Raw genomic sequence first — 27,781 nt, 5'->3', positions numbered from 1 at the left:
GCGCTCTCACATTGCTAGATTGACGATCACACTCGAGCGCTCTCACATTGCTAGATTGACGATCACACTCGAGCGCTCTCGCATTGCTTGATTGACGATCACACTCGAGCGCTCTCGCATTGCTTGATTGACGATCACACTCGAGCGCTCTCGCATTGCTAGATTGACGATTACGGCCTCGCTGACGCGGCGCCGCGGTGCACGCCGGAACCCGAGGACGTGGTCGCGCGTCATGGCGGAGGGGGGCAGCAGACAGGCGCGTCTCGCCGCGGCCAAGAAGAAGGTGACGACGACGACGAGGCCAGCGGCGCACGGGGCAGTCGTGGGCTGGGGGGTTCACGGGGCGTGCGAGGCGAGTGGTGGGGGGGTGGGGGGCACGAGGCGGCGCTGCTGGGGAGGAGGGGAATGGGTACCCCCCCGCCGCCGCCGTCGTAAGGCGCCGGCTTGCGGGGTTCAACCCGGACGTACGCGGCTCAGCGGTCGATTTGGTCGTCTGAAGCGTCTCATCGCTTGTCTCCGCGTCTCCTGGCGCGTCTCCACTTGTCTGTCTTCACATGTCACTCTCGACTGAGACCCCCGCCTGTCTTAAAAGCCTCCCTCTCTTCGCTTGTCCCCCATGTATCTTCCCTTGTCTGCCTTCACTTATCTGCAAAGGTCCCCATGCCCCCCACCCCCACGGCCTCCCTTCCTCCACCCGTCTTCACACGTCTCGCTCTGTCTTCACGCCTCTGGGCGCGTCTTCCCTTGTTCGCCCGTCTCATCACAGGGCCACTGATTCTCCCCCCCCCCTACCACCACCACCACCTCCAAGTCTATTTCCCCGCCTCGTCTTTTAGTTTTCGACTTTGTGTGCACCGTACGCCGGTCCCACTCTACCCCTCAACGCCCCCTACCCCGAGATCCCATCTTCGCGTCTCGCCGTCTTCACATGTCTCCATTTACATGTCTCTCTGTCTTCACCTGTCTTGAGCTGTCCCACCGCTCCTCTCTCCACTTACATTCATGGCCTCACCTTTATCTCCCCACCTGTGTTGAGATCTCTTCATCTGAACCTGTCAGCACGTCTCGCTATCCCCCACCTCCGCCCGTCATCAACTTGTCTCCGTATGTGTCCAGTCTCAACATGTCCCTCTGTCCCCACGTCCTCCACTTGTCCTCACCCGTCTCTGTATCCCCATGTGCCCCCCTCCCAGCTGAAGGAGTACCAACAGAAGGCAGTCCCCGGCGGCGGAGATGGCGGCAGCGCCAAGAAGAAGCGGCGAGGACGAGACGGCGAGGAGGGCGGCAATGACCCCCGGGATGAGCGGGACAGCCGAGAGCAGGTCACCCGCCAGGCGTCGCCCTCGCGTTCACCCTCAAGTTACCCGAGCGCTCACCTCGCGTTACCCGAGCGTTACCTTAGCGTTGCTCCTGTCAACCCACTCGTGGTGGTGCACGCCTGTCGCCCCAGCGCTGTGGAGGCAGCCGCAGCAGCGTTGGTTGGTGGATCACAGAGAAGTTGTGAATATCCCTTCCTACAGCAAGTGTGGACTAATCGCCATCCGTGTGGGGATAGGGTGTTTCCCCCTCGCACCCATTGGTTTTCTCCGGGTGCTCGGGTTTCCTCCCACATGTAAACACTCGTTAATTGGCCGATAACGCCTTCGTATATAGAGGACCCCAGAGCTTGGGCAATTGTTGGAGCCACCTCACCAGCTGGCTGCTTTCTTGTCTGTGGTTCCATGCACTTATTAAATTATTATCCGTTACCCTGGAATTATCCTGAAGATACCCTTGTGTTACCATAATATTACTGTCACGTTACCCTGACGTTGCCGTCCCCTGTCAGCCGTTAACCCAGACATTACCCAGTCATCCTGACGTTACCCACACGTTACCCTGACATTACGCGAGCGTTACCCTGGCGTAATTCCTGAATGTTACCCTCTCATTACCCGGTCATTACCAAATCGTTAATACCGTGGCATTATCCTCTTAATACCCCCGCCTAACATTGCTGCCCGCCATCATCGCCTGACCCCCGCTCTGCCAGCTGCTAACATCGCTCACCCCAGCTCGCCGTCGCCAGACACGTCGCCCCTCACCCTCGCCGTCGCACGTGACCCCGTGACCCCCATGTGTTCACCCCCCCCCTTCCCCGTGCCGGGTGCTGGGCGCAGTCGGAGGACGAGCGACTCTCTGCGAGCGCCGGAGAGGCCGACGAGGAGACGGCGGCGGGGGCGGTGGGGGGGTCGCCCCCCCCCACGCTCACGGAGGTGCATGAACCGCCCTTGCATGCGTCATGTGACCCGTGCATGCGTCATATAAACCCTTGTGTTTCGATCACGTGGTCTGTCGCACGCGTGACCCGTGCATGCATCACGCGGCCCCGCGCCTGTGCAGCATGACCTAAGCGTGCTCAGATGGCTTGTGCTCCTAACACGTGACCAGTGCTTGCATCATGTGATGTGTGGCTGCAGCACATGACTTGTCTGTGTAACGCGACCGACTCACACAGAGCGACCCACAGAGATAAAAGACAAAGGATCGCCTGTTTAGCCTTAACAGACTGCTAGGGCCAGTTCTGTCAGCGAGCACCTATTTAGGCGAGCATGGCACACGAGGGGGTGGGTATCTAGCACCAAGCTTGGCCACCTTTGTCTTCCCGGTACTCATGTTTGTCCACCACACCCAGCAATAACTTAAGTGTGAGTCGACCTAGGGGGAGGCCCAAGACTGGTTCAGATAACTGTCACTCATGTCGGCCGTGAACGGATCTCGGGTCACCTGATTCATAGCGTGGTGCACTAGCCACTGCACTACCACCGCTCCCCACACACACAGCGATTTGCACAGACAGCGAACCACACACATACACAGAAATCTGCACACAGCTCACCACACACACACAGTGAATCAGACACATACAGCGATCCCCATACACAGCGAAACACACACACACAGCGAACTACACACACACAGCAAACCACACACGCACACAGCAATCCACACACACAGCGAACCACACACGCACACAGATCCACACACACAAAGTGAAAACAAACACAGCAAACAACACACACAGCTAACCACACAGTGATCCGCATACACAGCGAACCACACACAAATACACCATGATCAGCACACAGCGAACCACACACGCACACAGCAATCCACACACACAGAGTACCCTTGTGTTCCGTCTGTCCTGGATGTGGCCCAGCGCCTTGGCTGGTGGCAGGGATTCTGAGTAACGGGGTTTGTGCTGCAGGTGGCGGAGGTGATGGATGGGGGGGAGGAGGAGCAGCAGGAGGGAATGCGGTAATAGCAGAGGCACAAGCGCACTCATTCACACTCTCTCATGTCGACACGGACAGACGTGCAGACACACAGACAATGACCCCCCCATAGCCTTCAACAGGCTTTTGGGACAGGTGCCGTTAGCGAGTTGCACCTCTATGAAGGCCGGCATGGCACACGGAGGGGGTGGTTGGACAGCACCACGCCTGGCCGCCTCTGTCTTCCCACTGGTGATGTTTACACTCTGCATCAGGTGCTCATTTAAGGCTGAGTCGACATAGGGAAGGCACAGGACCGATTCAGATAATCACAGATGTCACCGGTGTTGCCCGTGAGCGGGAATCGAATTTTTGTCACCAGATTTGTCGCGCAGTGCGCTTACCACTGCGCTACCACTACCCAAAGACAAGACAGAGATCCCCTGTTTACCCTGAACAGACTTTTGGAGCAAGTGCTGTTAGCGAGCACCTGTGAAGACTGGTACGGCACATGAGGCCACGCACACACTTAAGCAGACACACTAAGTGACAAAGAAAAATGTTTAGTACAACTCAATACTCCAGCAGACATACAGATGGAGGCACATGCAGCAATACACACAGATGCACGCAAGACAAAGAATCCAGCTAAAGCCTTGAACTGGTGATGGTGTGGAGTCATGGTGATGGTGGTGATGTAGTACCGCATGATGCTACATGGTGGTGGTGGTGATTGTGTGGTGGTGGTGGTGGTGTCATGACGATGTGGAAGGGTGTTGATGTTGTAGTACTGCGTGATACTGCTTGGTAATGGGGTGTGGTGGCGGTGGTGGCGGTGTGGTAGTGGTGATGTGATACTGATGGTGTGGTGTTGGTGTGGTGGGGGTGTGGTGACGCGGTGGCTGCGGTTCTCACTCTGCTGCCCGTGTCGTCACAGGGACGTCTCGTCCACGGAACGTTTGCGCCAGATCTCTGTGCAGATCAACGGCCTCATGTCCCAGGTGAGTGAGTGAGTGCGTGCGTGTGTGTGCAAGCGTGTGCGTGTGGAGTGGAAGTGTAGTGGTTAGCGCGCTGCGCTATGAACCCGGCGATTCCTGCTCACGGCCAACACCAGTGACGATTATTTGAACCGGTCCTAGGCTTCCCCTAGGTCGACTCAGCCTCAAATGAATACCTGGTGCGGTGTGTAAATATCGCTACTAGGGAGACAAAGGCGGTCGGGCGTGGTGCTGGCCACTCACCCCCTCATGTACCATTCCAGCCATCGTAGGTACTCGCTAACAGCACTTGTCTGCTAAGGCTATACGGAGGATCTTTGTGTGTGTGAGCACGTGTGTGTACTCACTAATGGCACTTGCCCCAAGAGTTTGTTAAGGCTACAGGGGGGAACTTAGTCTTTGTAGTAGTTGTGTATTGCATGTGTTTGTGTTCTAACGAAGTCTGTGTGAACTGTGTGCCAGTCAAACTACCGCAACGGGGAGAGCGGCAGCCACTCGGCAGACACCAGAGAACTGGAGGTGAGATGCACAAACAAAAACAAAAGATACCCGTGTAGCCTTAACAGACCGAAGGGGCAAGTGTTAGCAAGCAGCTATGAAGGCCGACACGGCACACGAGGGGGTGGGTAGCCAGCACCAGGCCTCGGCTGTCTTTGTTTCCCCGGTGCTGACGTTCACACACAGCGTCAGCTGCTCATTAATGACTTGAGCCGACCTCGGAGAGGCCACTGATGTTAGCCGTGAACTGGAATAGAAACTGGGTCACCGGGTTGACAGAGCAGTGCGCTAACTTGCCACAACAGGATGTGTGACCGCACAAGGGATCCATGGCGTGCTTGTGTGTAAAGGTGCGTGTCGGCTCAGCCTCAAATGAGTACCTGGTGCGATGTGCAAACAACGCCACTGGACAGACAAAGACGGTCGTGCGTGGTGCTGGCCACCCACCCCCCTCGTGTGCCGTGCCGGCCTTCATAGAGGTGCAACTCGCGGACAGCACTTGCCCCAACAGTCTGTTAAGGCTATACGGAGGATCTTTGTCTTGATACGCATGTGTGTACATGTGTTGTGGGCGTGGTGCTGGCCACCCACCCCCTCGTGTGCCATGCCGGCCTTCATAGAGGTGCAACTCGCGGACAGCACTTGCCCCAACAGTCTGTTAAGGCTACACGGCTGATCTTTGTCTTTGTGTGTGTGTGGACGCACAGACGAGGAACCAGGAGCTGACTCAGGCTCTGGACGCTGCGTCGCTCGATCACAAGAGACTCCTCGCAGACCTGCACGACGCCGTACTGCACCGCACTCGCCACACTCGCCACAGCCACTCGCCACAGCCACTCGCCACATTGACGAACCACACCACACTCATACTCACTTGGCACACTCAACACACTCGCTGACCACACTCGCTCACCACACCCACTCGTATATCACACTTGTCAGACTCACCATATTCACTCGCCACACTCACATGCCACACTCGGCACATTGACACACCACACTCACCACTCCCACCACCCTCACCACCCTCACCACTCACCCCTCCGGGACTGACCCCCTCTGCCCTCTCTGTGTGCCCCACAGAAGCAGCAGAACGATGCCCTGGAGACAGAGCTCCTGAAGGTGGTGGCACATCCTCACTCTGTTCCTGTAGTGTGTGTGGCGCGTGTGTGTGTGGTGCGTGTGTGTGGTGCGTGTGTGGTGTGTGTGTGGTGCGTGTATGTGTGGTGCGTGTGTGCATGTGTCTGTGTGGTGCGTGTGTCCGGTGTGTGTGGTGCGTGTGGGGTGTGTGTTGCGCGTGTGTGTGTGGTGTGTGTGTGTTGTGCATGTGTGTGTGGTGTGTGTGTGTTGCGCATGTGTGTGTGTGGTGTGTGTGTGTTACACATGTGTGGTGTGTGTTACACGTGTGCAATGTTTTGGACGTGTGTATACGGGGTGTAACGTCAGATGTCGCACGTTGCAAGCCGTGCGTAACGTCTGGTGTCACCTAACATGTTGACCTTGACGCGTCACGTGGAGTGCATTGCGTTTACCTCGCAATGCGTGTCGAATGTCGTCCTTAACGTGTGAAACACGTCTCACAAATTACATGTCGCGTGTCGTCGTATCTCTCAGGTCCGCGCTGATCAGGAGAAGCGGCTTCACAGTGAAGGGTCAGCTTTGGAACAACTGCAGGTCAGAGGTCAGGGGTCAGGGTCGTGGGTGGGTTTGGGTCAGGGTGCCGCGTGCTCTCCGTGCTGTTAGCCGGGTGACCTGTGACCTGTGATCCAGCGCTGTGGAGGCAGCAGAGAGGGTTAGTGGATCACGCACAGATGGGGTGAGGAGGTGCCATACCCTGGGCTCGCCAGGAGAGGGCAGCAAAGCAAGTGGACTAATCGCCATCCGTTTATTCCACCCGTACGGGGCTAAAGCGCTGCCACCTCGCGCAAGGCGTGGCTGTTCTCCGGGTGCCGCGGTTTCCTGCCACGTGGTATAATTAACACAGCTCATCGTTAATTGGCCGGAAACTTCTCGCAGACAGACGCCCAACGTAGCAGCAGCAGCAGCACCCTCCTGAACAAGGGTCACACGACTCGGTGTGGCTCTCCTGGCTAATGAAGTAATTTACACGTTTTTAATTTGCGCGTGTGCTGCGCGGGTGCCGCGCGTGTGACGTGGCGGGCCGTGGTCTGGGCCACCCCAGGTGCACGTTCAGACGATCGGGATCCTGGTGTCGGAGAAGTCGGAGCTGCAGAACACACTGAGCCTCGCGGATAAATCCCTGCAGCAGAGAGCCGGTCAGCACCACAACCACAGCAACCGCAATCTCGTGTCTCTCTATCCTATATCCCGTCTATGTCCTCGTGTACCTCGTGTCTCTGCGTACCCATGCCCCATGTCTCCGTGTCTCCGTGTGCAGGCGAGGTGGAGGATCTGAGCGCGCGCCTCAATGCCGGGCGCCAGCGCGTGTCGGAGCTGGAGCGCGCCCTCTCCACCGTCTCCTCCCAGCACAAGCAGGCCGAGAAGGTGACGCGCAGAGCACGCCACGTGACACACCGTGTCCCCGTGTCGCGCAGAGCACGCCACGCGACACGCCGTGTCCCCGTGATGCGCAGAGCACGCCACGTGACAAGCCATGTTCCCGTCTCCCCGTGTCCCCGAGTCATGTTGATGCCGTGTCTGTGCCCGCAGCTCGCCAAGGAGCTGCAGACGGAGAGAGCGGCCGTGGCGGAGGAGCGAGAGCAGCTGACGTGAGTGTGCGCGTGCGCTGGGGGTGCCATCACGATGCCTGTGGGAAAGTGAACCCCCGGTTGGCTGGGATCTCACCCCCCTCTCGATTTGTTCGGGTGTTAAAGTCAACAGCTGAGAATCTCATTCTCCTCTGTTCACTGTGCCGGTCACACCATGCCCCCCGTGCGCCGTGCCGGCCTTCGTAGGTGCCACCCGCTAATGGCACTCTGCCCCTGCACTCTGTTGGAGGCTCCACGGGGGATCTGCGCGTGCGTGCGTCTGCGAGTAGGCGCGTGCGGGACGAGCTGACTCAGCAGACGTCGGAGCAGGCGGAGCAGCTGGCGTCGCGCGCCGCCGAGGTGCTGGGGCTGCGCGAGTTCACGGAGGAGCTCAAGGGCAAGCTGCACATGGCCGACATCATGGTGCAGCAGGTGAGCGAACGGCGCCGCCACCACCACCACACCGCATGCATGTGCGGTCTCTATGCGCGTGCACGCGGCGTGCTCACCGCACACTAACCCGACACTCGCCGCACACTCGCCACACACATGCGGCAGGCGCGCATTATAGTAAAAATAATCAATCTTACCTTGAAACGGTGAGCCGTCGCCGCCGCGCATTATCTGCTCATCGCTGTCGTAGAGGGAGAGAGGGGACGACTCAGAGAGAGAGAGAGGGGACGACTCAGAGCTGCCGGGAGGAGGAACTACAGACGGGGAGCGGGAAGGCAGCAGCAACGGCACTACCAACAATTGCCCGATTTCTGCAGGTCCTCTGTATATCGAGGCGTTATCGGCCAATTGATGATGAGTGTTGACGTGCGGGAGGAAACCATGGCACCCGGAGAAACCCCACGCGGGCGAGGGGGAAACACTCGATTCCATGCCGAGGGAAACAGGCCGAGTCCTCACCTCTTCTGCTCTGCCGTCTTCCGGCGAGCCGACGTCACTTTGTCCAGATTACGGACCGCAGGCCTTGCCGTGACGTCACCGTGGAACGCCTGGGAGGGCAAAACCCGTGGTGGAAGAGCGATACGGAATCCACGCGTGCCGCCCGATTTTTCGTCTTCGTTTACAAATACGAGCGTGCCTGCGTGCCTGCGTGCGCATTCCCCCATACGTGTGCGCTTGCAGCTGTCGAGTCAGGCGGGGATGCCACATCTCAACCAGCAGCTGCAGCAGCTCTCGGAGGAAAGAGAACAGCTCCAGCAGCAGCTGCACGCGGTACGGACGCTGCTGCTGCGGTGGCTGTGTCCGCGTGCGTCCGTGTGTGTCCCGTGCGTGTTTGAGTGCCTATGTGTTTGTTTGTGGATGTGCGTGCGTGTGCGTGCGTGTGCGTCTGTGTGTGTGTGTCCGTGTGCGTCTGTGTGTTTCCGTGTGTGTGTGTGTATCATTACGGGTGGGTAGCAGTATTGTAGCGGTTAACGCACTGCGTTACAAACCCGGCGACCCGAGTTCGATTCCCGCTCGCCAACACCGGTGACGATTATTTGAACGGGTCCTGGACCTACCCAAGGACGACTCGGCCTCAAATGAGTACCTGGTGCGGTGTGTAACCATCAACAGTGGGGAGACAAAGGCAGCCTTGCGTGGTGCTGGCCTCCCACCCCGTTGTACGCCGCGCCGGCCTTCATCGGCGCTCGCTAACGGCACTTGCGCAAAGTCTGTTCAGGGCTACGTGGGGGGTTGTGTTTGTGTGACTGTGTTGCGGGCGCTGTGCGTTTTCCCGGTGCAGATGTCGGAGTCGGTGCAGCAGCTGATGCTGGAGCGGCAGCAGCACCTGCAGCAGATGGAGGAGCAGGGGCGCCTCTGGCAGGAGACGGCTCGCCACTCGGCACAGCAGGTGCACGCGCGTGTGCTGTGTCGGACGCAGTGTGCTGTGTGTGTGTGTGTGTTCCGTGCGTGCTGTGTCTGATATGGTGTGCCATGGTGTGCTGTGTGTGAGCTGTGTCTGATATGGTGTGTTCTGTGTGTGTGTTTTCTATCACTGTGTGCTGCGTGTGCTGCGTGTGCTGTATCGAGGGTGGTGTGCTGTATGTGCTGTGTCGCGCATGGTATGCTGTGTGTGTGCTGTGCTCTCTAACATGGTGTGCTGTGTGTGCCATGGTGTTCTGTGTGTGTGCTGTGTGTGTGCTGTGTGTGCCATGGTGTGCTGTGTGTGTGCTGTGTGTGTGCTGTGTGTGCCATGGTTTGCTGTGTGGGTGCTGTGTGTGCTGTGTGTGCCATGATTTGCTGTGTGTGTGCTGTGTGTGTGCTGTGTGTGCCATGGTTTGCTGTGTGTGTGTGCTGTGTGTGTGCTGTGTGTGCCATGGTGTGCTGTGTCTGACACGGTGTGCTGTGTGTGTGTGCTGTGTGTGTCATGGTGTGCTGTGTCTGACACGGTGTGCTGTGTGTGCCATGGTTTGCTGTGTGTGTGCTGCTGCTAGGTGGAGCTGCTGTCTCGTGAGAAGGATGAGCAGGTGGTGCGCATCACAGAGATGGAGCGGTCGCTGCACGAGCTGGAGCAGCAGAAGGGTGAGCTGAGCGCTTGCGGCACACACCCAGTACACACATTATAACGCAGTGCGCACGGCACGTACGGTATGACACGCGCTGTGTTACCTACATACAGCAGGTAACAGCGCACGCACATACACAGCACGTTAACGCAGCGAAGACAAAGGTCCCCTGTTGCGGCAAGTGCTGTTAGCGAGCACCTATGAAGGCCGGCACGGCACACGAGGGGATGGGTGGCCAGCACCACGCCCGACCGCCTTTGTCTCCCCAGTGGCGATGTTTACACACCGCACCAGGTTCCCATTTTAGGCTGAGTCGACCTCGGGGAGGCCCAGGACCGGTTCAGATACCGAGCCCGGGTGGCCAGGTTCGTAGCACAGCTCACTAACCGCGACACTACCGCTCCTCAAGTTAACACAGCACACACAGACACACAGACACACACACACGTGTCACACAGCAGCCGCTGAGTGACCGCCGGTTCCCGCCCCACCCCCCCCACCAGTGGTTCTGTGCGAGCAGGCGGCGCAAAAGTCGAGCGCCGCCGTCGCCACGTCGGAGCAGGAGGGGCCCTCGGAGCGCGAGCACGGCCTGGCGGTGGAGCTGGAGAGGGCGCGCAGGGAGAAGGACGAGCTTGTAGCCCAGTACCACGCACAGGCACGCGCACGCACGCACGCATCCGCACGCACAGGCACGCACAGGCACGCACAGGCATGCATACACAGGCACGCGCATGCACGCATCCACAAGCACGCACGCACAGGCACGCACGCACAGGCACGCACAGGCACGCACGCACAGGCACGCACAGGCACGTGCATAAACACATACACACAGGCACGCATGTGCACGTGCACACGCAGGCACAGACGTAAACACGCGCACACAGGCATGCACGTATACGCGCACACACAGACACGTGCACAACAAAGCACGCATACGCACAGGCACGTGCGCACACACTTAACTCCTTACCCACTGTCTACTCAGCTGCGCACGTGTGAAAAGCTGAGTGAGTTGAAACAGGAGGTGGTCATTTCTCCTGAGCACACACACACACGCTGGTACAGAAACAAAGATCCCCCACATAGCATTAAACTGTTAGGGCAAGTGCTGTTACGGAGTAGCACCGATGTAGGCCGGCACGACACACGAGGGAGTGGGTTGACAGCACCACGCCCGGTCGCCTTCGTATCCCCAGTGCTGCTGTTTACACACCGCTCCAGGAAGTCGTTTAAGGCTAAATCGACCTCGGGGAGTCCTGGGACCGGTTCCGATATCCTCCCCTTCACCGCTTCTGGCCGTAAGCGGGAAGAGTGAAACTTGGGCCGGCGGGTTCGTACCGCGTCGCGCTAACCGCTGCGCCTCCGCTCCCCTCGCTCCCTTTACCCCGCCGTCCGCCCAGGTGCGCGACAACGAGCATCTGAGCGAGCTCAACCGCGAGGCGGAGTCACGGCTGCTGGCGCTCGAGTCGCGGCTGGGGGACCTGGGCTGCGAGGCGAGTGACCGGCAGCGGCTGCTGGAGACGGCGCAGGCCGACAAGGCCACCATCTCCCGCGCGCTCGCGCAGAACCGCCAGCTCAAGGAGCAGCTCGCTGAGATGCAGAACGGCTTCGTCAAGCTGGTGAGCGCCGTGTCTCTCCGCGTCTCGCTGTTCGCGCGTACCCGTGTCCCCCCGTGCTCGTCGTCCCACTACCCGTGTTTTCACTTCCCCCTTTGTCTCCCCCTGCGTGCCCAATGTCTCCGTGTCTACCCGTGCCTTGTGTCATCCCTTTATCACCTACCTTCCCCTCGTATCCCACATGTACCCTTACGTCCCATTTCCCCACGTGTCTGTGTCTCAATCTTTCCCGTGTATTCCGTGCAGAGGTCGCAATCGGGTTCCCGATACCCGTACCCGGCCGGGTACGGGTACGGGTACCCGTTTGCGACCCTGGTGTGGCCGGGTACGGGTAGGCCGTGAGTCACTGATGAGTCACTGTTTGTCACTCATTTCCCAACGTCTTGTCTCTTCTCACAATTCAAGTTCCTAGAATCAACCCACCCGCGTCTGCAACATGGCTTCATCCCAGAGGTCGCAATCGGGTACCCGATACCCGGCCGGGTACGGGTAGCCGGGTATCGGGTAGGGTACGGGTACCCGTTTGCGACCCTGGTGCGGCCAGGTATGGGTAAGGAATCAAAATCCGTTTGCGACCTCTGATTCCGTGTCTCCGATGTCGCCCATGGCCCAACTGTGTCCCCTTGTCCCTGCGTGTCCCCATATCCGTCTGTGTCCTCCCGTGTCCCCATGCTGCTGTCCCCTGATGGCTGTGCTGTCCCCCGTGTCCCACCGTGCCGCCCCCGCCGCTGCATGTCCCACAGAGCAACGAGAACATGGAGCTGGGCAGCGCGCTGCAGTCGGAGCAGCACGTGAAGAAGGAGCTCGCTCGCCACATGGGCTCCCTGCAGGAGAACTCGCACGAAGTCAAGGAGCAGGTGGAGCTCCCGCCACCGCTGCCACCGTGCCACCGCTCATGCCACGCAACAAATCGTTTCTGATAATTGGTTTTTTACCATTTTTATCTGGCAACAAAACTGACACCTTTGTTGCCAGATAAAAGGGTAAAAAAACAATTATCATAATTTGATACTGGCAAAGGACGTTCCAAAGGTGTAAACAATAGTTTCTATTTGTACGAAGCGTCGTCATTGGTGCAAAGAATCGCAGATCGAAGCGCCCGCTGTAGGATTTGTGACGCCGTGCCCAGATTTTCGCTCGGAAAACCGCAGGTAAGCCGGAGAAGGAAGGGCACCCAGAACCAGCACCGCCAACAACGATTGCCCAAGCTCTCTGATCCTATAATTGGGGCATGTGGCCAACTCCAACCCGAAAACACAACGGGGAGCCACACGTCGCAACTTGCACATCTCCACACGCCGTCCAAAAATAGTGTGACGTTCGTGGCCTGTAAACGGTGACAAACGGTAAACACACACACACACCAATACACCCCGCCACTCACCACTAAGTGACGGTTACATCAGCGGAGTGCCTTCCACACTTCACACGGCTATCAAAGCGCACCTAGCCGGGTACACGCGCCGTGGCCGAACGGCGGCTCGCCATCGATGTCGGCGTCGGCGTCGGCGTGATCGCGTGACCGTTGCCTTCGTCGCAGCTGCAAGCCAAGTGCGCGGAGGCGGAGGCTCTGGTGGCGGAACGGAGCGCGGTGCTGCAGCAGCTGCAGCAGTACGGGGCGGCCGTGGTGCAGCTGCAGGCGGAGCGCGACGAGCTGCACCGGCAGTGCCTGGCCCAGAGCACGCTGCTCGACCGCGTGCAGCACCAGGTGCGGGGCCCGCACACGCACGTGCAGACAGTAACTTCAGATACTCGTTTAAGGCTGAGTCGATCTGGGGGAGGCCCAGGACCAGTTGTTCATATATTCGTCACTGGTGTTGGTGGCCGTGACGACTGCTCCCATACAAAATACAAAGATTTCCCGCCCCCCCCCCCCCCGCATAGCCTCTAACAGACTGTTGAGTCAAGTGCTCTTTGCAAGCAGCACCTATGAAAGCCGACGCTGCTCACACGAACTCGACACGTTAAAAAGATTTAGTAGTCTGTTGAGGAAGGTGCTGTTAGCAAGTACCTATGAAGCCGGCACACGGCACACGAGGTGGGTGACCAGCACCACGCCGCCCGACTGCCTTTATCATGTAAGGCTGAGTCGAACTTGGCTCGCCAGGTTCGTAGCGCAGCGCGCTAACAACTGCACCACCGCTCTCCATGCTCAGCAACCACACACACACATGCACACGCGTACACACAAGACGCAGCTCCACCAATTGCTGTGTGCGAGCTCCTAATACGCGTGGTACCCTCCCACTACAACCTATAACAAATATTACCATTAATTCTGGTTATCATTTATGTGTGCCCGTGACCCCGTGACCCCGTGTCGAGCAGGAGGCCGAGGCTCGTTCCGCTCTGCACATCGCGCACGACAAGCTGCGCGCTCTGGCCCAGGGGTCGCAGGTCACCGTCGACGGGTCGCAGGTCACCGCCGCGGAGGGGGTGCTGCAGGGCGGGGAGAGGAGGGTGGGAGTGGGGGGCCCCGAGGAGGGCTGGGCCGTGGGGGGGGGCCTGCAGGGGGTGCTGGAGGACATGGCGTCGCTGCTGGAGGCGCCGACGGACGCGCCCGCTCCGTCTCCCACAGACTCGCCCGCAGACGAGGCTGGGGCCGAGGAGCCAGAGGAGACGGTGAGGGGCTGTGGGGTGTGTGGGGGTAGGGAGCAGTGTGATCAGGGTGTGTGTGTGTGTGTGTGGGTAGCAGTGTGATCAGGATGTGTGTGTGTGGGTAGGGAGCAGTGTGATCAGGGTGTGGGTGTAGCGGTTAGCGCGCCGCGCTACGAACTTGGCCACCCGGGTTCTATTCCCGCTCACAGCCAACACCAGTGACGATTATCTGAACCGGTCCTGGGCCTCCCCTAGGTCGATTCAGACTCGAATGAGTACCTGGTGCAATGTCTAAACATCGCCACTAGGAAGACAAAGGCGGCCGGGCGAGGTGTTGGCCACCCACCCCCTCGTGTGCCGTACCGGCCTTCATAGGTGCACGCTAACAGGACTTACCCCAACAGTCTGTTAAGGCTATCTGGGGGATCTTTGTCTATTTGTTCACCACGTGTAACCTATGCATGCCGTGTGCGGCGCTGCGCGTGCCCGCCCAGGTCTCGCACCTGCGGGCTCTGGTTGAGCAGCGCGAGAGCGAGCGAGCGCAACTCATCTCGCGACTCGGGGACGTCTACGCCGCCCTGCGTCGTCTCGGCAACCTCGCCGCCCCCCCCTCGGCCGCCCCCCACCACGGGGAGGGGGCCGTGTCCCCCCAGGAGCACGAGTCTCTGCGTGCAGCCATGGAGCAGCTACAGGTGAGTGGCGGCTGCGGTGATGGAGGGAGCGGTGGTGAGTGGTGCGTGGTGACAGGGTTGTTTCCCGTGGGCCGTGCTGGTGACTCCCACCAGCACCAGTAAACGAGACCTCGTCACCCCAACGCCGCGATCGCTCCATCGGCTCCCGATCTGCGGTGAGCGTGACGCGGTGAGCGTGACGCGGTGAGCGAGACGCGGTGAGCTAGACGCGGCGAGCGTGACGCGGTGAGCGTGACCCGCACCCCCTCTGTGCTGTGGCGGCGCAGGTTCGCTTCCAGGCCGTGATGCGGGAGAAGGCCGACCTCCGCGATCAGCTGGAGCAGCTGGAGCACCGCTGCGAGCAGCTGTCGGGAGAGACCGACACCATCGGTGCGCACGCGTGTGTAGGTCGACTCAGCCTTAAATGAGTACCCGGTGCGATGTATGAACATCAGCGCTCGGCGCTGTGGAGACAAAGGCAGCGGGGTGTGGTGCTCGCTAACAGCACTTGCCGCAACAGCCTGGACAGGCTGTATGTGGGATCTCTGTGTGTGCGTGTGTGTGTTTGCGCGTCTGTACGTGCGTGTGCGCGCGTACCTGTACCCATGCGGTACCCACGTGTGCGTGCGTCACACCCCGTGCGTGCGTCACACACCGTGCGTGCGTCACACACCGTGCGTCATACCCCGTGCGTGCGTCACACACCGTGCGTGCGTCACACCCCGTGCGTGCGTCACACCCCGTGCGTGCGTCACACCCCGTGCGTGCGTCACACACCGTGCGTGCGTCACACCCCGTGCGTGCGTCACACCCCGTGCGTGCGTCACACACCGTGCGTGCGTCACACACCGTGCGTGCGTCACACCCCGTGCGTGCGTCACACACCGTGCGTCATACCCCGTGCGTGCGTCACACCCCGTGCGTGCGTCACACCCCGTGCGTGCGTCACACACCGTGCGTCACACACCGTGCGTGCGTCACACACCGTGCGTGCGTCACACCCCGTGCGTGCGTCACACACCGTGTGTGCGTCACACACCGTGCGTCACACACCGTGCGTCACACCCCGTACGTGCGTCACACCCCGTGCGTGCGTCACACCCCGTGCGTGCGTCACACCCCGTGTGTGTGCATGCACGTGTGCAGGCGAGTACATCGCGCTGTACCAGAGCCAGCGCGACGTCATGCGCCAGCGCCACCGCGACAAGGACGAGTTCATCAACCGCCTGGCGCTCGACCGTGACAACATGAAGGTGACGCCGACCTACGACCCCTACGACCCCCACGCTCCGCCCAACCCACCGTCCCATCGCCCCTCTGACCCAGGGGCCGCGCCATTGCAGTGACAATTTCGTAGAGGCGATGGGACGTGCGGGTCAACGGCTCTCAGTCGTTGCTTATCCCCCCTCCTGAAACAATCTGATTAAGGGGAGATTCACTCTGCACCTCACAAAGCTCATGCTTGCAAACTGCGAGTCATGCCATTAAAATATTAATGAGATTCGTCCATGCGTGTTTATCATGTGAACCTAATGTATATAAATCTATGAAATTCACTCCACATTTGCCAGAGGTCCTGATTGGATCTCAAAACCTAACATCCAACCGTAATATATTCGCGTGTTTGCTCCGTACCACATCCTCGTTATCATATTCAAAATCATCTTCTTCATCATCATCACCACCCCTGTCACCCAACCCTTGCCCACACGCCCTGACCCTTGCCCTGTGACCCCGGCAGGTGAAGCTGGGGGAGCTGCAGGAGCTGGTGATGAGACTCCTGGCCGAGAGGAACGCGTGGGGGCTGGAGGGGCCAGCGCCACGGGGGGTAGCGGCGGTGACGGCAGCAGCAGCGGGAGGACCCAACGAGGAGAAGCAGGAGGAGGGAATGGGCCCTCACCTGCCCAACGGCACCCAGGGTGACACGGCCACACGCCACGGTTGACCCGCGCAGCTACAGCCACGCATCCTTACAGCCGGTCACCGCAGGCACGGCCGCCCAGATACGGAGAAGCCGCCGCAGCCTCCGGTCACTTCCGTCACTCATGGTGACACCCCCCCCCCTCTCTACCCGCAGACGGAGATGAAGGAGGTGAAGGAGGTGAAGGAGGTGAAAGCGAGGGGGCGAGTGCGAGGGAGAGAGCGGCAGAGACTGGCACGGAGAGAGCACACACAGGTGATGCACACGGCACACACTGGACACACACAACATAATGTTGCACTGCACTGTTGTACCATACACAACACACCATGCATACTGTGTAGTACACTGGGGTACGAAACCTATAACATGATACGCGCTATATGCCACTTTGCATAAAATACGTCACATGATACACACCATGCACAACACATTACCCTACACACGACACACAACACACCATATTATACACCACACATACTCACTGCACATGCGACTGAAACTAGCTCCAGTGAGGTGCGTTGACTCGAACCTCCCTCCCTGTACCCCGCCCCCCGCTTCTCATCCTCCCGCAGACGACGACCCTCGGCCCCCCACGACCGCCGAGCCCCCCGGCACGGCCGGGCAGATCATGCAACTGCTGCAGGAGCTGCAGGAGTCGCGCGGGCCCTCCTCCTCCTCCTACCTCGACGAGTCCACGTGCATCCCCTTCTTCTACCGCGTGGACACCGACAACGAGGTCAAGGTCATGCTCATATGAGGTCGCGCGTGCGAGGTCGCGACCTTGCCCACCAACGTGCCCGCGGCTGCCTAGTCCACGGCACGGGCGGGCAGCTGGACGGGCGGGAAAGCAGCCCCGGCAGCGGCATGGAGGGCACGGCGAGCCGGAGGGGGTCGCCAGGTCGCCCGGCATGCGGCTTCACGGACGTTCACACCTACGCGGATCGTTTAGATGTGAACCCGGCTCTTGAGGTCACGGCTCGTGGGCGAGATCGCGTCAAGAGGTCAAGGTCACGCGTGCGCGATGATCGCGTGACGTCCGGAGGGCGGAACGGTTGGGGGGGGGGGGGCGGCGGGTGGGTGGGTGTGGGAGGTTGGAGGGGCTACAGACAAGAGCGATTGATGGGGGTGCGCAGACAGCAGGGTGGTGGTTGTTTTAGGGGGCCGTGTGGATGCATCCTCGGAATGTGCACATCTACAGGCGCATGGTGAAAACGTGTGCGTATGGCAGGATGTGTGTGGGAGGGTCTGCGTAGAGGGTGTGTATCAGGTGAGGCGGTGTAGTGCAACGGTTAGCGCGCTGCGCTATGAACCCGGCAACCCGAGTTTGATTGTCGCTCGCTCGCAGCCATCATGGGCGACGATTATTTTAACCGGTCCTGGGCTTCCCCTAGGTCTACTCAGTACCTGGTGCGGTGTCTAGTTAACATCGGCACTGGGGAGACAAAGGCTGCCGGGCGTGGTGCTGGCCACCCACCCACACGTGTGCCATGCTGGCCTTCATAAGTGCTACTCCCTTCTAACAGCACTTGCCCCGACAGTCTGTTAAGGCTATACAGGGGGGGGGAGGTCTTTGGCTTTTGTACGGGTAGAGGCTGCGCGGGTGTGGAGGCGTTTGCACCAGGGCCCACTCCCGGTGAGTGGAGTGGTGAATGGAGATTGGTTTAGCAGTGGGTTCTTGCAAGTGGAGATTGGTTAGTTCTGTGAACTACAAACGAGTTCTCTTTAAACTCCGAGAGTAGGTGGTTGGGGAGACTGAGTAGCGGAGAGGGTTGAGAAGTTGGGGGGCTGGGAGACTGCGGGGGGCGGGGAGACTGGGGGGGGCTGGAGCACTGGGAGTATTGGGGAGGGGGTGGCTAGGAATACAAAAACATGGGGAGCACTGGATGTACTCGGGGACTGTGAGTCCAGTCTCCCCCATGGCTGCACTTGGCAAGATGCTCTCACTTTATATGTTTGGGGCGCGGGGTCACGGGGTCATGGGGAAGAGATGTTAAAGGCGAGCGGCGTGCACAGCAGAGGTCCACAATGTCACGGGCCGTGCTGGGGTGCCTGTGTGCGCGTGCGTCGGTGTGTGTCCATTCCTCTTTGTGACCGTCTGTATGTCTCTGCGTCCTATCTGCGCGTGTTGCCTTCATCTGTCTGTGTGTCTTACTATGTCGGTGTCCTTCTGCTGGGTGTCTTCGTAGCTACGTGTCTGTGTTGTCTGTCTGTGTACATGTGTGTCTTCATGTCTGTCTGTGTACGTGTGTCTTCATGTCTGTCTGTGTACGTGTGTGTCTTCATGTCTGTGCAGGTTTCCGTCCGTCTCTTTTTGGAAACCGGCTTTTCCAAGTATCTCTGCGTACCGCCATCTGTGTATGGTCCCATGTGTGTTTGTGTCTGCCTGCGTGGCTGTTGTGGGAAGCGGTGGTGCAGTGGTTAGCGCGCTGCGCTACAAACCCAATTGTATAGTAAACATCGGCACTGGGGAGACGAAGGGGGCCGGGCGTGGTGCTTGCCACCAACACCTGCCCCAACAGTCTGTTGAGGCTATACGGGGGATCATTACTTTGTTGGTGTGTCTGTGTGCCTCATGTAATCCTGCTGTAAACAGAGCTGTATCGAGTCTCCCATTTCCACGTCGATTTTCCACGACAGCAAAGGCCTCGGCGAGGCCTCGCTTGCTCAGCGTGCGTCTCGGCGTTCGTCGCGTACGCACGGGCACCGCGAGAATATACTACAAGTGTCTCCTCGTTGCGTACCATACACGCACGCATACCGCAAGTGTGCCATGCGTACCAACGGCGGACTGTGTACCATGTGTATAGCTTACAAAATGGGTGTGGGTGTTCCAATCTGATTAAGTGGGTGGTGACCACATGGACAGTGGTGGGGGCTTGTATTAATTGTGGGGGGAGGGGGGAGTAGGAGTTGTACCCCCCCCACCCCCAGGGCTGGTGTATAATCGGTTAAGGCTGTCACATGCCCCCCGACCCCTAGCCGCCCCCCCCCCCACCCCACAAAGGGGTGCTGGGGGGGATTGAGTTTTGCACATAATTGTATCTGGTGGGGGATATTTATTTGAGATTGCTTTGGGAATCTTGGCGCTTTTTGATAAGAACCTGTATCTACTACTATTAAGCCCGGTGTCGGCGGCTAGATTCCTGTTTCATAGATTCCTCGCGCGTGTCCTCCAATAAATCAACCGATTGCACATTCCCCTCCCCACCCGCAGTTCACTATCCCTCACCGTGCTGCCCCACTGCACGCGAAAGACACGGGGGGTTATTCAACGTAGCTTTATTCGCGCCGAGACAAACCGCGGACGTCGCCACGCGCCCTTACAGACGTCGTCGCCAGTGCAGTCCGAAAGGAACCGAGAGTGCAGATTTCTTCAGCCCCCTGCTACATGCTGCCCTTGCCCTGTGTATGCCGCCCCTTTGTATGCTACCACTTCCCTGCGCACGCTGCCCCTGCCCTGTGCCACTCAACCACGTCGCCCCACCCGTGCCACGTAGCCCCGCGCTACGAGGCGGTGGCGGGCTGGAGGCGTCCGCAGTAGGCGTCCCAGCCGGCCTGCTGGTAGAGCCGGGCGGCGGCGGTCACGTCGGTGGCCTCCAGCACGCCGCGGCCCACCACCATCACGTCGCAGCCACGGCGGCCCACCACCTCCTCCGGGGTCAAGTACTGCTGACCCAGGTCGTCGCCTGGCACGCACGAGACATGCATTCAGAAGGGTACAGAAGTGCACACAGGCACAAGTGCGGGTGCGAGTGGTGGGTGCAGTGGGCGGGTGTGTAAAGTGGAGAGTGTGGGTGCTACTATGAGAGGTGAGAGAGTGTATAGAGTGGTGATAATTATGATAAGTGAATGGTGATTCTCTGAGCTACGCGAGCAAGCGGTGCGAGTGGTGATGCCGTGGTGAGCGATTGGCGAGTGAGTGGTGATGCTGTGAGAGATGTGAGTGGTGAGAGGTGAGTGGTGAGAGGTGAGTGTGGTGAGTGAGTGGTGAGCACCTCCCGGCTGTAGCTTGACCCCGGGGGTGACGTGCAGCAGGGAGGGGTCCTGGGTGACGCGCTCCGTGCTGATGAATCCCAGCACAAAGTCGCGACGCGCCTCGGCCATTGCCACCTGTGTGGCATCGCACGCCCCACCATCAACACTGAGCAAGGGTGAATGGAGCAGTGTGGTGAGTGCGGTGCGGTAAGTGGTGTGCGTAGAGCGAGCCAAGCCGTACCGTTGCCTGCGTGTACCCCTGTGTGGTGAGCGCCCCCTGTGAGCTCATCTTGGCGATGAGGAGGCAGCCCCTCCCTAGGGGCACTCCCACCCCAGCCAGGGCCTCCAGCCCCCCGGGGCCTGACACGGCATGAGCCGTCACCAGATCCGCCCAGCTCGCGATGCCAAAGACCCCTCCTGCAGTGCACGCCCACACACCACACTCGCTAAACTCGCCACACAATAAACGCCGCACATCGCACACTGCAGTACACCCCCCCCCCCCCACACGTACCCTGGTACTGCCGCCGGGCGGTGTGGCCGATGTCGGCGAATTTGCGGTCCTCGAACAGCAGGAAGCGATGGCTCCGCGCCAGCTCGGCCAGGCGCTCCGGCAGGTCGGCCGTGAAGTCGTCAAGCGCGTCCACGTGCGTCTTGAGGAGGCACACGTGGGGGCCCACGGCGCGCGCCACCGCCAGCAGCTCGGCGGCCGTGCGCACGTCGGCCGACACGCACAGATTGCTGCGCTTCTCCTCCATGAGGAGCAGGAGCCGCGAGGCGACGGCCGACGTCGACGGGAGACGCGCGCGCTGCCCGTAGCTCTGTGCCACCGCGCCCGGCCCAGGTTCGAGCGAGGGCGACGAGGCAGGAGGTGGTGACGTAGCGCGGTTTTGGGAAATGAAGGCGGACACGGAGTCGACCGTGGCCTGGTCGACGCGGGCCGCGGTCCAGCAGCACCTGCGGTGGGGGTGGGAGTGAGCGGAACGGCCGCCAAGATTGTCCACCGGGTCGTTGGGTGGACACTGCAACCACCCCCGCCACGGTGATGACCAACACTGGTGTGCAACAGTGCAGGGATTCGTGGTCTTGCATGGTTTTCACAACGGCTGTTCCGGTTGTTTTAGCGACACTGACACTGCAGAACGGGATATCACGGAACTGCTTCCAAGATCCTTTCCAAGTGACGCTTTGCTGTTTTATCCGCATACACGAGTTTGGGCCGCAATCTTCACACGCCCCGCTATGGAGAGTTGACATCCCTTGCGTGGCAGTTGCACCGATATAGCTGAAATTCTCACGAGCTGTAATTCGGCCCAGTTAAGTGCCAAACCAGATATAATGGTTTGTGGGCTGGTGAACCCATTCGTGCGAACCTTTGAGCGCAACTCCCCTCGTAAAGAGCACGCTGGGCGAGCATCGCCCCACGCCGTGACAGCCAAACCCCCTCAATATGTATGCAGCGGAACCCCTCTGTGAGGTGTTCCCAGGTTAATAAAGGAAATGAATGATCGTCGTTGTTGTTCCCAACTCTGTACTCGAGTCGCCTTCACCTGCATGAGCCGAGACACGGTGCACACCGAGTGAAGGGTGATGCCAGCGCCGGCCAGGGTCTCGCGGCCACCCTGCTCACGGTCCAGCAGCACCAGCGCATCACGCACCTGCAGCATCAACATCACAACAGCGTCAACATCACAACAGCGTCAACATCGCACCGCGTCAACATCGCACCGCGTCAACATCGCACCGCGTCAACATCGCACCGCGTCAACATCGCACCGCGTCAACATCACAACAGCGTCAACATCACAACAGCGTCAACATCACACAGCATCCCGTCCGGCTCTGTCCACAATCAAGAGTATGATAGCATCGTGCCACTGCACCACCGTCAAATGATCACCATCACGCACACTGTCATCATCACGGGGCATCTCGCACCTGCAGGCCGTGCTGACGCAGCACGTCCGCCGTCTCGAGCACGCTGGATCCGCTGGTGACGACGTCCTCCACCACCACGCACACATCTCCAGCCGCGAACGCGCCCTCCAGCATGCGCGCCGTGCCTACACACCGCGTCACGCCACCACCCGTGTTGAGCCACCACCCGTGTTGAGCGACACCGCATCAGGCCATCCCGCGTCATGCCAACCCCGTGTCGCGTCACACCACGCAGCGTCACCTCTCGTGTTACGTCACACCTCGTGTCGCGTCACACCACGCAGCGTCACCCCTCGTGTCGCGTCACACCACGCAGCGTCACCCCTCGTGTCGCGTTACCACCCGCGTCACGTCACCCCGTGTCGCGCCACACCACGCAGCGTCACCCCGTGTCGTTCCACACCACGCAGCGTCACCCCTCGTGTCGCGTCACACCACGAAGCGTCACCCCTCGTGTCATGTCACACCACGCAGCGTTGGGCCACACCGTACTGCTTGGCTTCCTTGCGCCTCATGAGCATGGGCCTCTCGTGCGCCGTGGCCATGAGCGTGGCGATGGGCAGCGCCGTGTAGGGTACGCCGCACAGCAGCGCTGAGGGGCACACGGAGCGGCCCACATCCCATAGGCGCTCCGCCACCTGCGGTGGAGGGGAGGGAGACAAGGGGATGGGTGAGTTGCAATACACGTGATGGAATCATCGAGCTCATCAATAACAGCGTAACATCACAGCTGTTCCTCGGCATCAACATCAGCCATATCAAGACATTCATCGATTCACAATGAGACCCACAGACCTATATAGATTCATACAGACCCACTCGCATAGAGACCTCTACTCAGAGATCTATAGATTCACATGAAGACCCACTCACAGAGACCCACAGACTCACACAGATCTATATAGATTCATACAGACCCACTCGCATAGAGACCTACACTCAAGAGATCTATAGATTCACACGAAGACCCGCTCACAGAGACCCACAGACTCGCACAGACCTATATAGATTCATACAGACCCACTCGCTTAGAGACCTACACTCAAGAGATCTATAGATTGACACGAAGACCCACTCACAGAGACCCACAGACTCGCACAGATCTATCGATTCACACCGAGACCCACTCACTTAGTGCTCCCGCAGAGATCTACTGATTAATACCGAGACCAATAGACTCGCAGAGATATATAAATTCACACCGAGACAGACAGACACTGTAACAAACTCCCACTGCACATGAAACATCTTCACGCTCCTGATTCCGTTTCTCCCTAGCCCAGCATCATCATCCTGATACTGCTACTCCCTGCCCCCAGCTACGACCAGGCCTCATGCAACCCCTACCACACTTCCCTACCCCTACCCTACCACTACCCCTTTCCTACCCCTACCACTACCTACCCTTATCACTACCCCTATCCCTTTCCTACCCCTACCCTACCACTACCCCTTTCCTATCACTACCACTACCTACCCTTATCACTACCCCTATCCCTTTCCTACCACTACCCTATCACTACCCCTACCCTATCACTATCCCTACCTACCCTTATCACTACCCCTATCACTACCACTACCTACCCTTATCACTACCCCTATCACTACCACGATCCCTATTCTACCACTACCCCTGCCCTATCACTCCCCCAAACTCGTTCACTACCACTACCCCTATCATCACTACCACGTGCCCCATCACTACAAAACTACCCCTTCCTTAACCCCTCCCCTGCCTGTTCTCCTGTCACCATAACTACAGGTCTGTGTGAGTGTGTAGATCTGTGTGTGAGTGTGTGGGTCTGTGTGCGAGTGTGTGGGTCTGTGTGCGAGTGTGCGGGTCTGTAGTTATGTGTGTGAGTGTCTGGGTCTGTAGTTCTGTGTGTGAGTGTGTGGGGCTGTAATTCTGTGTGAGTCTGTAGATCTGTGTGTGTGGGTCTCTAGTTGTGTGTGTGTGGGGGTCTCTAGTTGTGTGTGGGTCTGTAGATCTGTGTGTGCCGGTCTCTAGTTATATGTGTGTGAGTGTGCGGATCTATAGTTGAGGGTTATGATGATGGTGAGGATGAGGGCGAGGATAAGGGTTATGATGATGATTATGATGATGATGGCGGTGATGATTATGATGATGGCGGTGATGGTGATGATGGTGGTGGTGATGATGGTGGTGGCGATGATGATGGTGGTGGTGGTGGTGATGATGATGATGGTGGTGATGATGATGGTGGTGATGATGGTGGTGGTTATGATGGTGGTGGTGATGGTGGTGATGATGGTGGTGGTGGTGGTGGTGATGATGGTGGTGGTGGTGATGATGATGGTGGTGATGATGGTGGTGGTGATGATGGTGGTGGTGATGATGATGATGGTGGTGGTGATGTAAACGTGTGCCCACAAAGTCGAGCTAAGTGTGCTCCCGACCTGCAGCATGAGGCGCGGGTGCGAGACGATGACGCGGAGATCGAAGTAGACGGGGGAGGCGAGGCCGCTCTTGAGCGTGAAGCTTCCAAACTTCACCGCCTCCGACTCGAACAGCGCCTCTACGAGGTCCTCCATGGCGCACCGATCAGCCTGAACAACCACGACCACCACCACGACCACCACTACTACTACCAGCAACAGCAGCAGCACCAAAGATCCCCCGTGCCTCTAACACCGCTGGCCAGAACAACACACCCGACCGCTTTCGTCTCCCTCGTGGCGATGTTCACTGCACACCGCGTCGGGTACTCATTTGAGGCCGAGTCTACCTAGGAGCACAGCTAATGCAGTGCCACCACTACTACCAGCAGCAGCAGCAGGAAACAAAGATCCCCCGTGTCTCAGCCACGAACAACACTAGTGAAGACACCTAAGAAGGCCCGAGGGGGGTAATAAGAGGGTGAGTGGGTGGCCAGCACCACGCCCGAACCCGCCTTTGTCTCCCTCGTGGCAACGTTTACTGCATTTAAGGCTGAGTCTACCTAGGAGCACAGCCAGTAACAGCACTACCACCACCCGCTACCACTCACGCCTAGGGGCGGAGTGCGCGGCCACGTGGTGGTGGTGGGGAGGGGGTGACTGTACAGGGCACACGTGGTTAATTTTATTTATCTTTTAACGAATCAACAAAACCACGGCTTTGTTTATTTTAACAAATGTTCAAAAGATGACCTCTGTTAGCGTAACAATCGCGGTGTCCTTTATGTGTTGAGCGGCGTAGATTCAGGAGGCACGGTTAGACAATCACAACTATAAAAATGTGTACTGTACGTTTCATAGATGTGAATTGACTCGTGAATTGATGAGGTTATCAAAGCATGTGATAAACTCTTAGGTTTTTTAGGTAGGTAAAATGATAATAAAATTCAAATAATAAATTGTGATTTGTTTTTAGTTTATTTTATTATTTTACCTACGTGACTTTACCGAAAGAACTTAAAAGAGTATGAATCCTTGCAGTCACGAAAGCTTCAAATTTAGAAGCATGTGATAAAAACAATTTCCAATTATCAAACATTAATTTAGATCGCTAATAATTTAAAATTCACGGTATTTAAAAATGTGTAACAAACTTCATATTTGAACGTTCAAAATGTCAATAATTGAAGTTTTCGTGACTGCAGGAATCCATACTCTTTGGTTCTTTCGGTAAATCACGTAGGTAGAAATAAAATAAATCAAATCACGACTTTACCGAAAGAACCAAAGAGTATTAAAGACATTTAAAAATGTCTAATGTAGGATACAGGATATTGAATGAATGGCATGTCGAAAACCAGACGTAGCAAAAACATCTCCAATACATTGCATCAAGCTCTCCTTCATGTATCCACAGCCGAGTGTAGGCCACTGCTTAAATGCGCCATGAAAGAGGATCAACGCCCGAAACGTTGCACCCAAAAATCACGTGGGCAGAGTTTCAGAGACACGTGCCCCAGGCGGCGAGTACAGTGAGCACTGTACGCGACGTGGTCACGTGGGCGGTGGGCGGGGCCACGTCTCTGACGTAGCACGACTTGTTCGATCCACTGCTGCCTGAAGTCAGAATCAGATGCGAATTGAGCTGTGTGGAGGTCTTAGTCTTAGGTGTTTTCGGTAAAGTCACGTAGGTAAAAAAATTTAATTAATAAAAAATAAAATAAAAATCACGACGTTTCGGAGGCAACACAAGCTTCAGGTGGAACCGTCACAGCACGATAGCTGTATCAAGTGAGAGAAATTCCAGTATATATACAAGGACTGTTTTCTTGGAATGTCTCTCACTTGATACAGCTGTCGTGCTGTGACGGTTCCACCTGAAGACGGAAGCTTGTGTTGCCTCCGAAACGTCGTGATTTATTTTATTTTACTTTTAATTATTAAAATGTTTTACCTACGTGACTTTACCGAAAAAAACCTAAGAATATGAATCCTTGCAGTCACGAAAGCTTCAAATCTAGAACTGTGGAGGTCTCTTTATTCAAGGGCCACTCGGCCGGCAGACATCAAACAACGTCTCGAGTTGGTTTCGTCTTAGCAGGCGTCCTGAAGCCCCCGTGGGACCCGAACTGGATATCTCTCGCCCACTTCAGCATTTTACTGGAAGGAACCTCCTGGTTACACCAGCCCACAGGGGATTATTGCGTCCGTCCGTCATGCAGGGAGGGGCTGAGTGGGGAGGGTGGGGCTGGGTGGGGGGTGGGAGGGGTGGGGCTGGGTGGGGTGGGGCTGGGTGGGGAGGGGCTGGTCACCCCGTGGTGCCCTTATAAAACTCAACGTTTAACCTACTCACGCCGGCTTGTGCCCGCCCTCACAGTCGGGCATATTTGCGGAATACACCACGCCGCCGTTGACCCTGGCCATTGACCGAGCAACCCAACGTTCCTACCAGCTCCCTCCGCAGGACAATGTGTTTCTTGCTGTGGTTGTTCCACCTGATTCAGTTTCATTTATTAGATACGAGCTTTACTACCCGGCTTCGCCCGGGACTTGGATTCACCACGCCCGGCCGCCTTTGTCTCCCCAGTGGCGATGTTCACACACCACACCAATTACTCGTTTGAGGCTGAGTCGACCTAGGGGAGACCCAGGACCGGTCCAAATAATCGTCACCGGTGGTGGCCGTGAGCGGGAATCGAA

General features: G+C 58.1%; 2 protein-coding genes across 3 annotated transcripts; one reads left to right on the top strand and one right to left on the bottom strand.

Annotated features, from left to right (window-relative positions):
* The first annotated feature begins 141 nt into the window (after nucleotides 1-141).
* On the top strand, nucleotides 142-17,823 carry LOC133354613 (golgin subfamily A member 2-like). 2 transcript variants are annotated; one of them, XM_061571600.1, is made up of 27 exons: nucleotides 142-283; nucleotides 1,194-1,322; nucleotides 2,160-2,255; nucleotides 3,251-3,300; nucleotides 4,195-4,258; nucleotides 4,718-4,774; nucleotides 5,461-5,541; nucleotides 5,837-5,875; nucleotides 6,368-6,427; nucleotides 6,936-7,029; nucleotides 7,152-7,258; nucleotides 7,424-7,482; nucleotides 7,752-7,893; nucleotides 8,596-8,685; nucleotides 9,197-9,304; nucleotides 9,888-9,975; nucleotides 10,463-10,614; nucleotides 11,363-11,581; nucleotides 12,322-12,435; nucleotides 13,119-13,286; nucleotides 13,907-14,200; nucleotides 14,671-14,868; nucleotides 15,135-15,237; nucleotides 15,994-16,100; nucleotides 16,589-16,766; nucleotides 16,925-17,023; nucleotides 17,344-17,823. In XM_061571600.1, exons 1-27 carry the CDS (start codon nucleotides 233-235, stop codon nucleotides 17,526-17,528), a joined length of 3,132 nt encoding a protein of 1,043 aa, XP_061427584.1. In that variant the 5' UTR covers nucleotides 142-232; the 3' UTR covers nucleotides 17,529-17,823. The 2 variants fall into 2 exon arrangements, with proteins under 2 accessions (XP_061427584.1, XP_061427586.1); XM_061571602.1 differs by lacking the exon at nucleotides 2,160-2,255.
* Nucleotides 17,824-20,034: 2,211 nt separating this feature from the next.
* LOC133354646 (uridine 5'-monophosphate synthase-like) lies at nucleotides 20,035-26,603 on the bottom strand. Its single transcript, XM_061571670.1, is given in 10 exon segments — nucleotides 20,035-20,457; nucleotides 20,767-20,881; nucleotides 20,988-21,163; nucleotides 21,261-21,684; nucleotides 21,686-21,703; nucleotides 22,297-22,404; nucleotides 22,685-22,809; nucleotides 23,172-23,322; nucleotides 25,103-25,252; nucleotides 26,467-26,603. Coding segments are annotated over 9 exon segments (1,434 nt in total). The 5' UTR covers nucleotides 25,238-25,252; nucleotides 26,467-26,603; the 3' UTR covers nucleotides 20,035-20,275.
* Between the last annotated feature and the right edge of the window lie 1,178 nt (nucleotides 26,604-27,781).

This window comes from Lethenteron reissneri, chromosome 48 (assembly GCF_015708825.2).
Source record: "Lethenteron reissneri isolate LAM-NWPU_2019-01 chromosome 48, ASM1570882v1, whole genome shotgun sequence".
Taxonomy (NCBI): domain Eukaryota; kingdom Metazoa; phylum Chordata; class Hyperoartia; order Petromyzontiformes; family Petromyzontidae; genus Lethenteron; species Lethenteron reissneri.
This window is presented reverse-complemented; position numbering and strand designations above follow the sequence as displayed.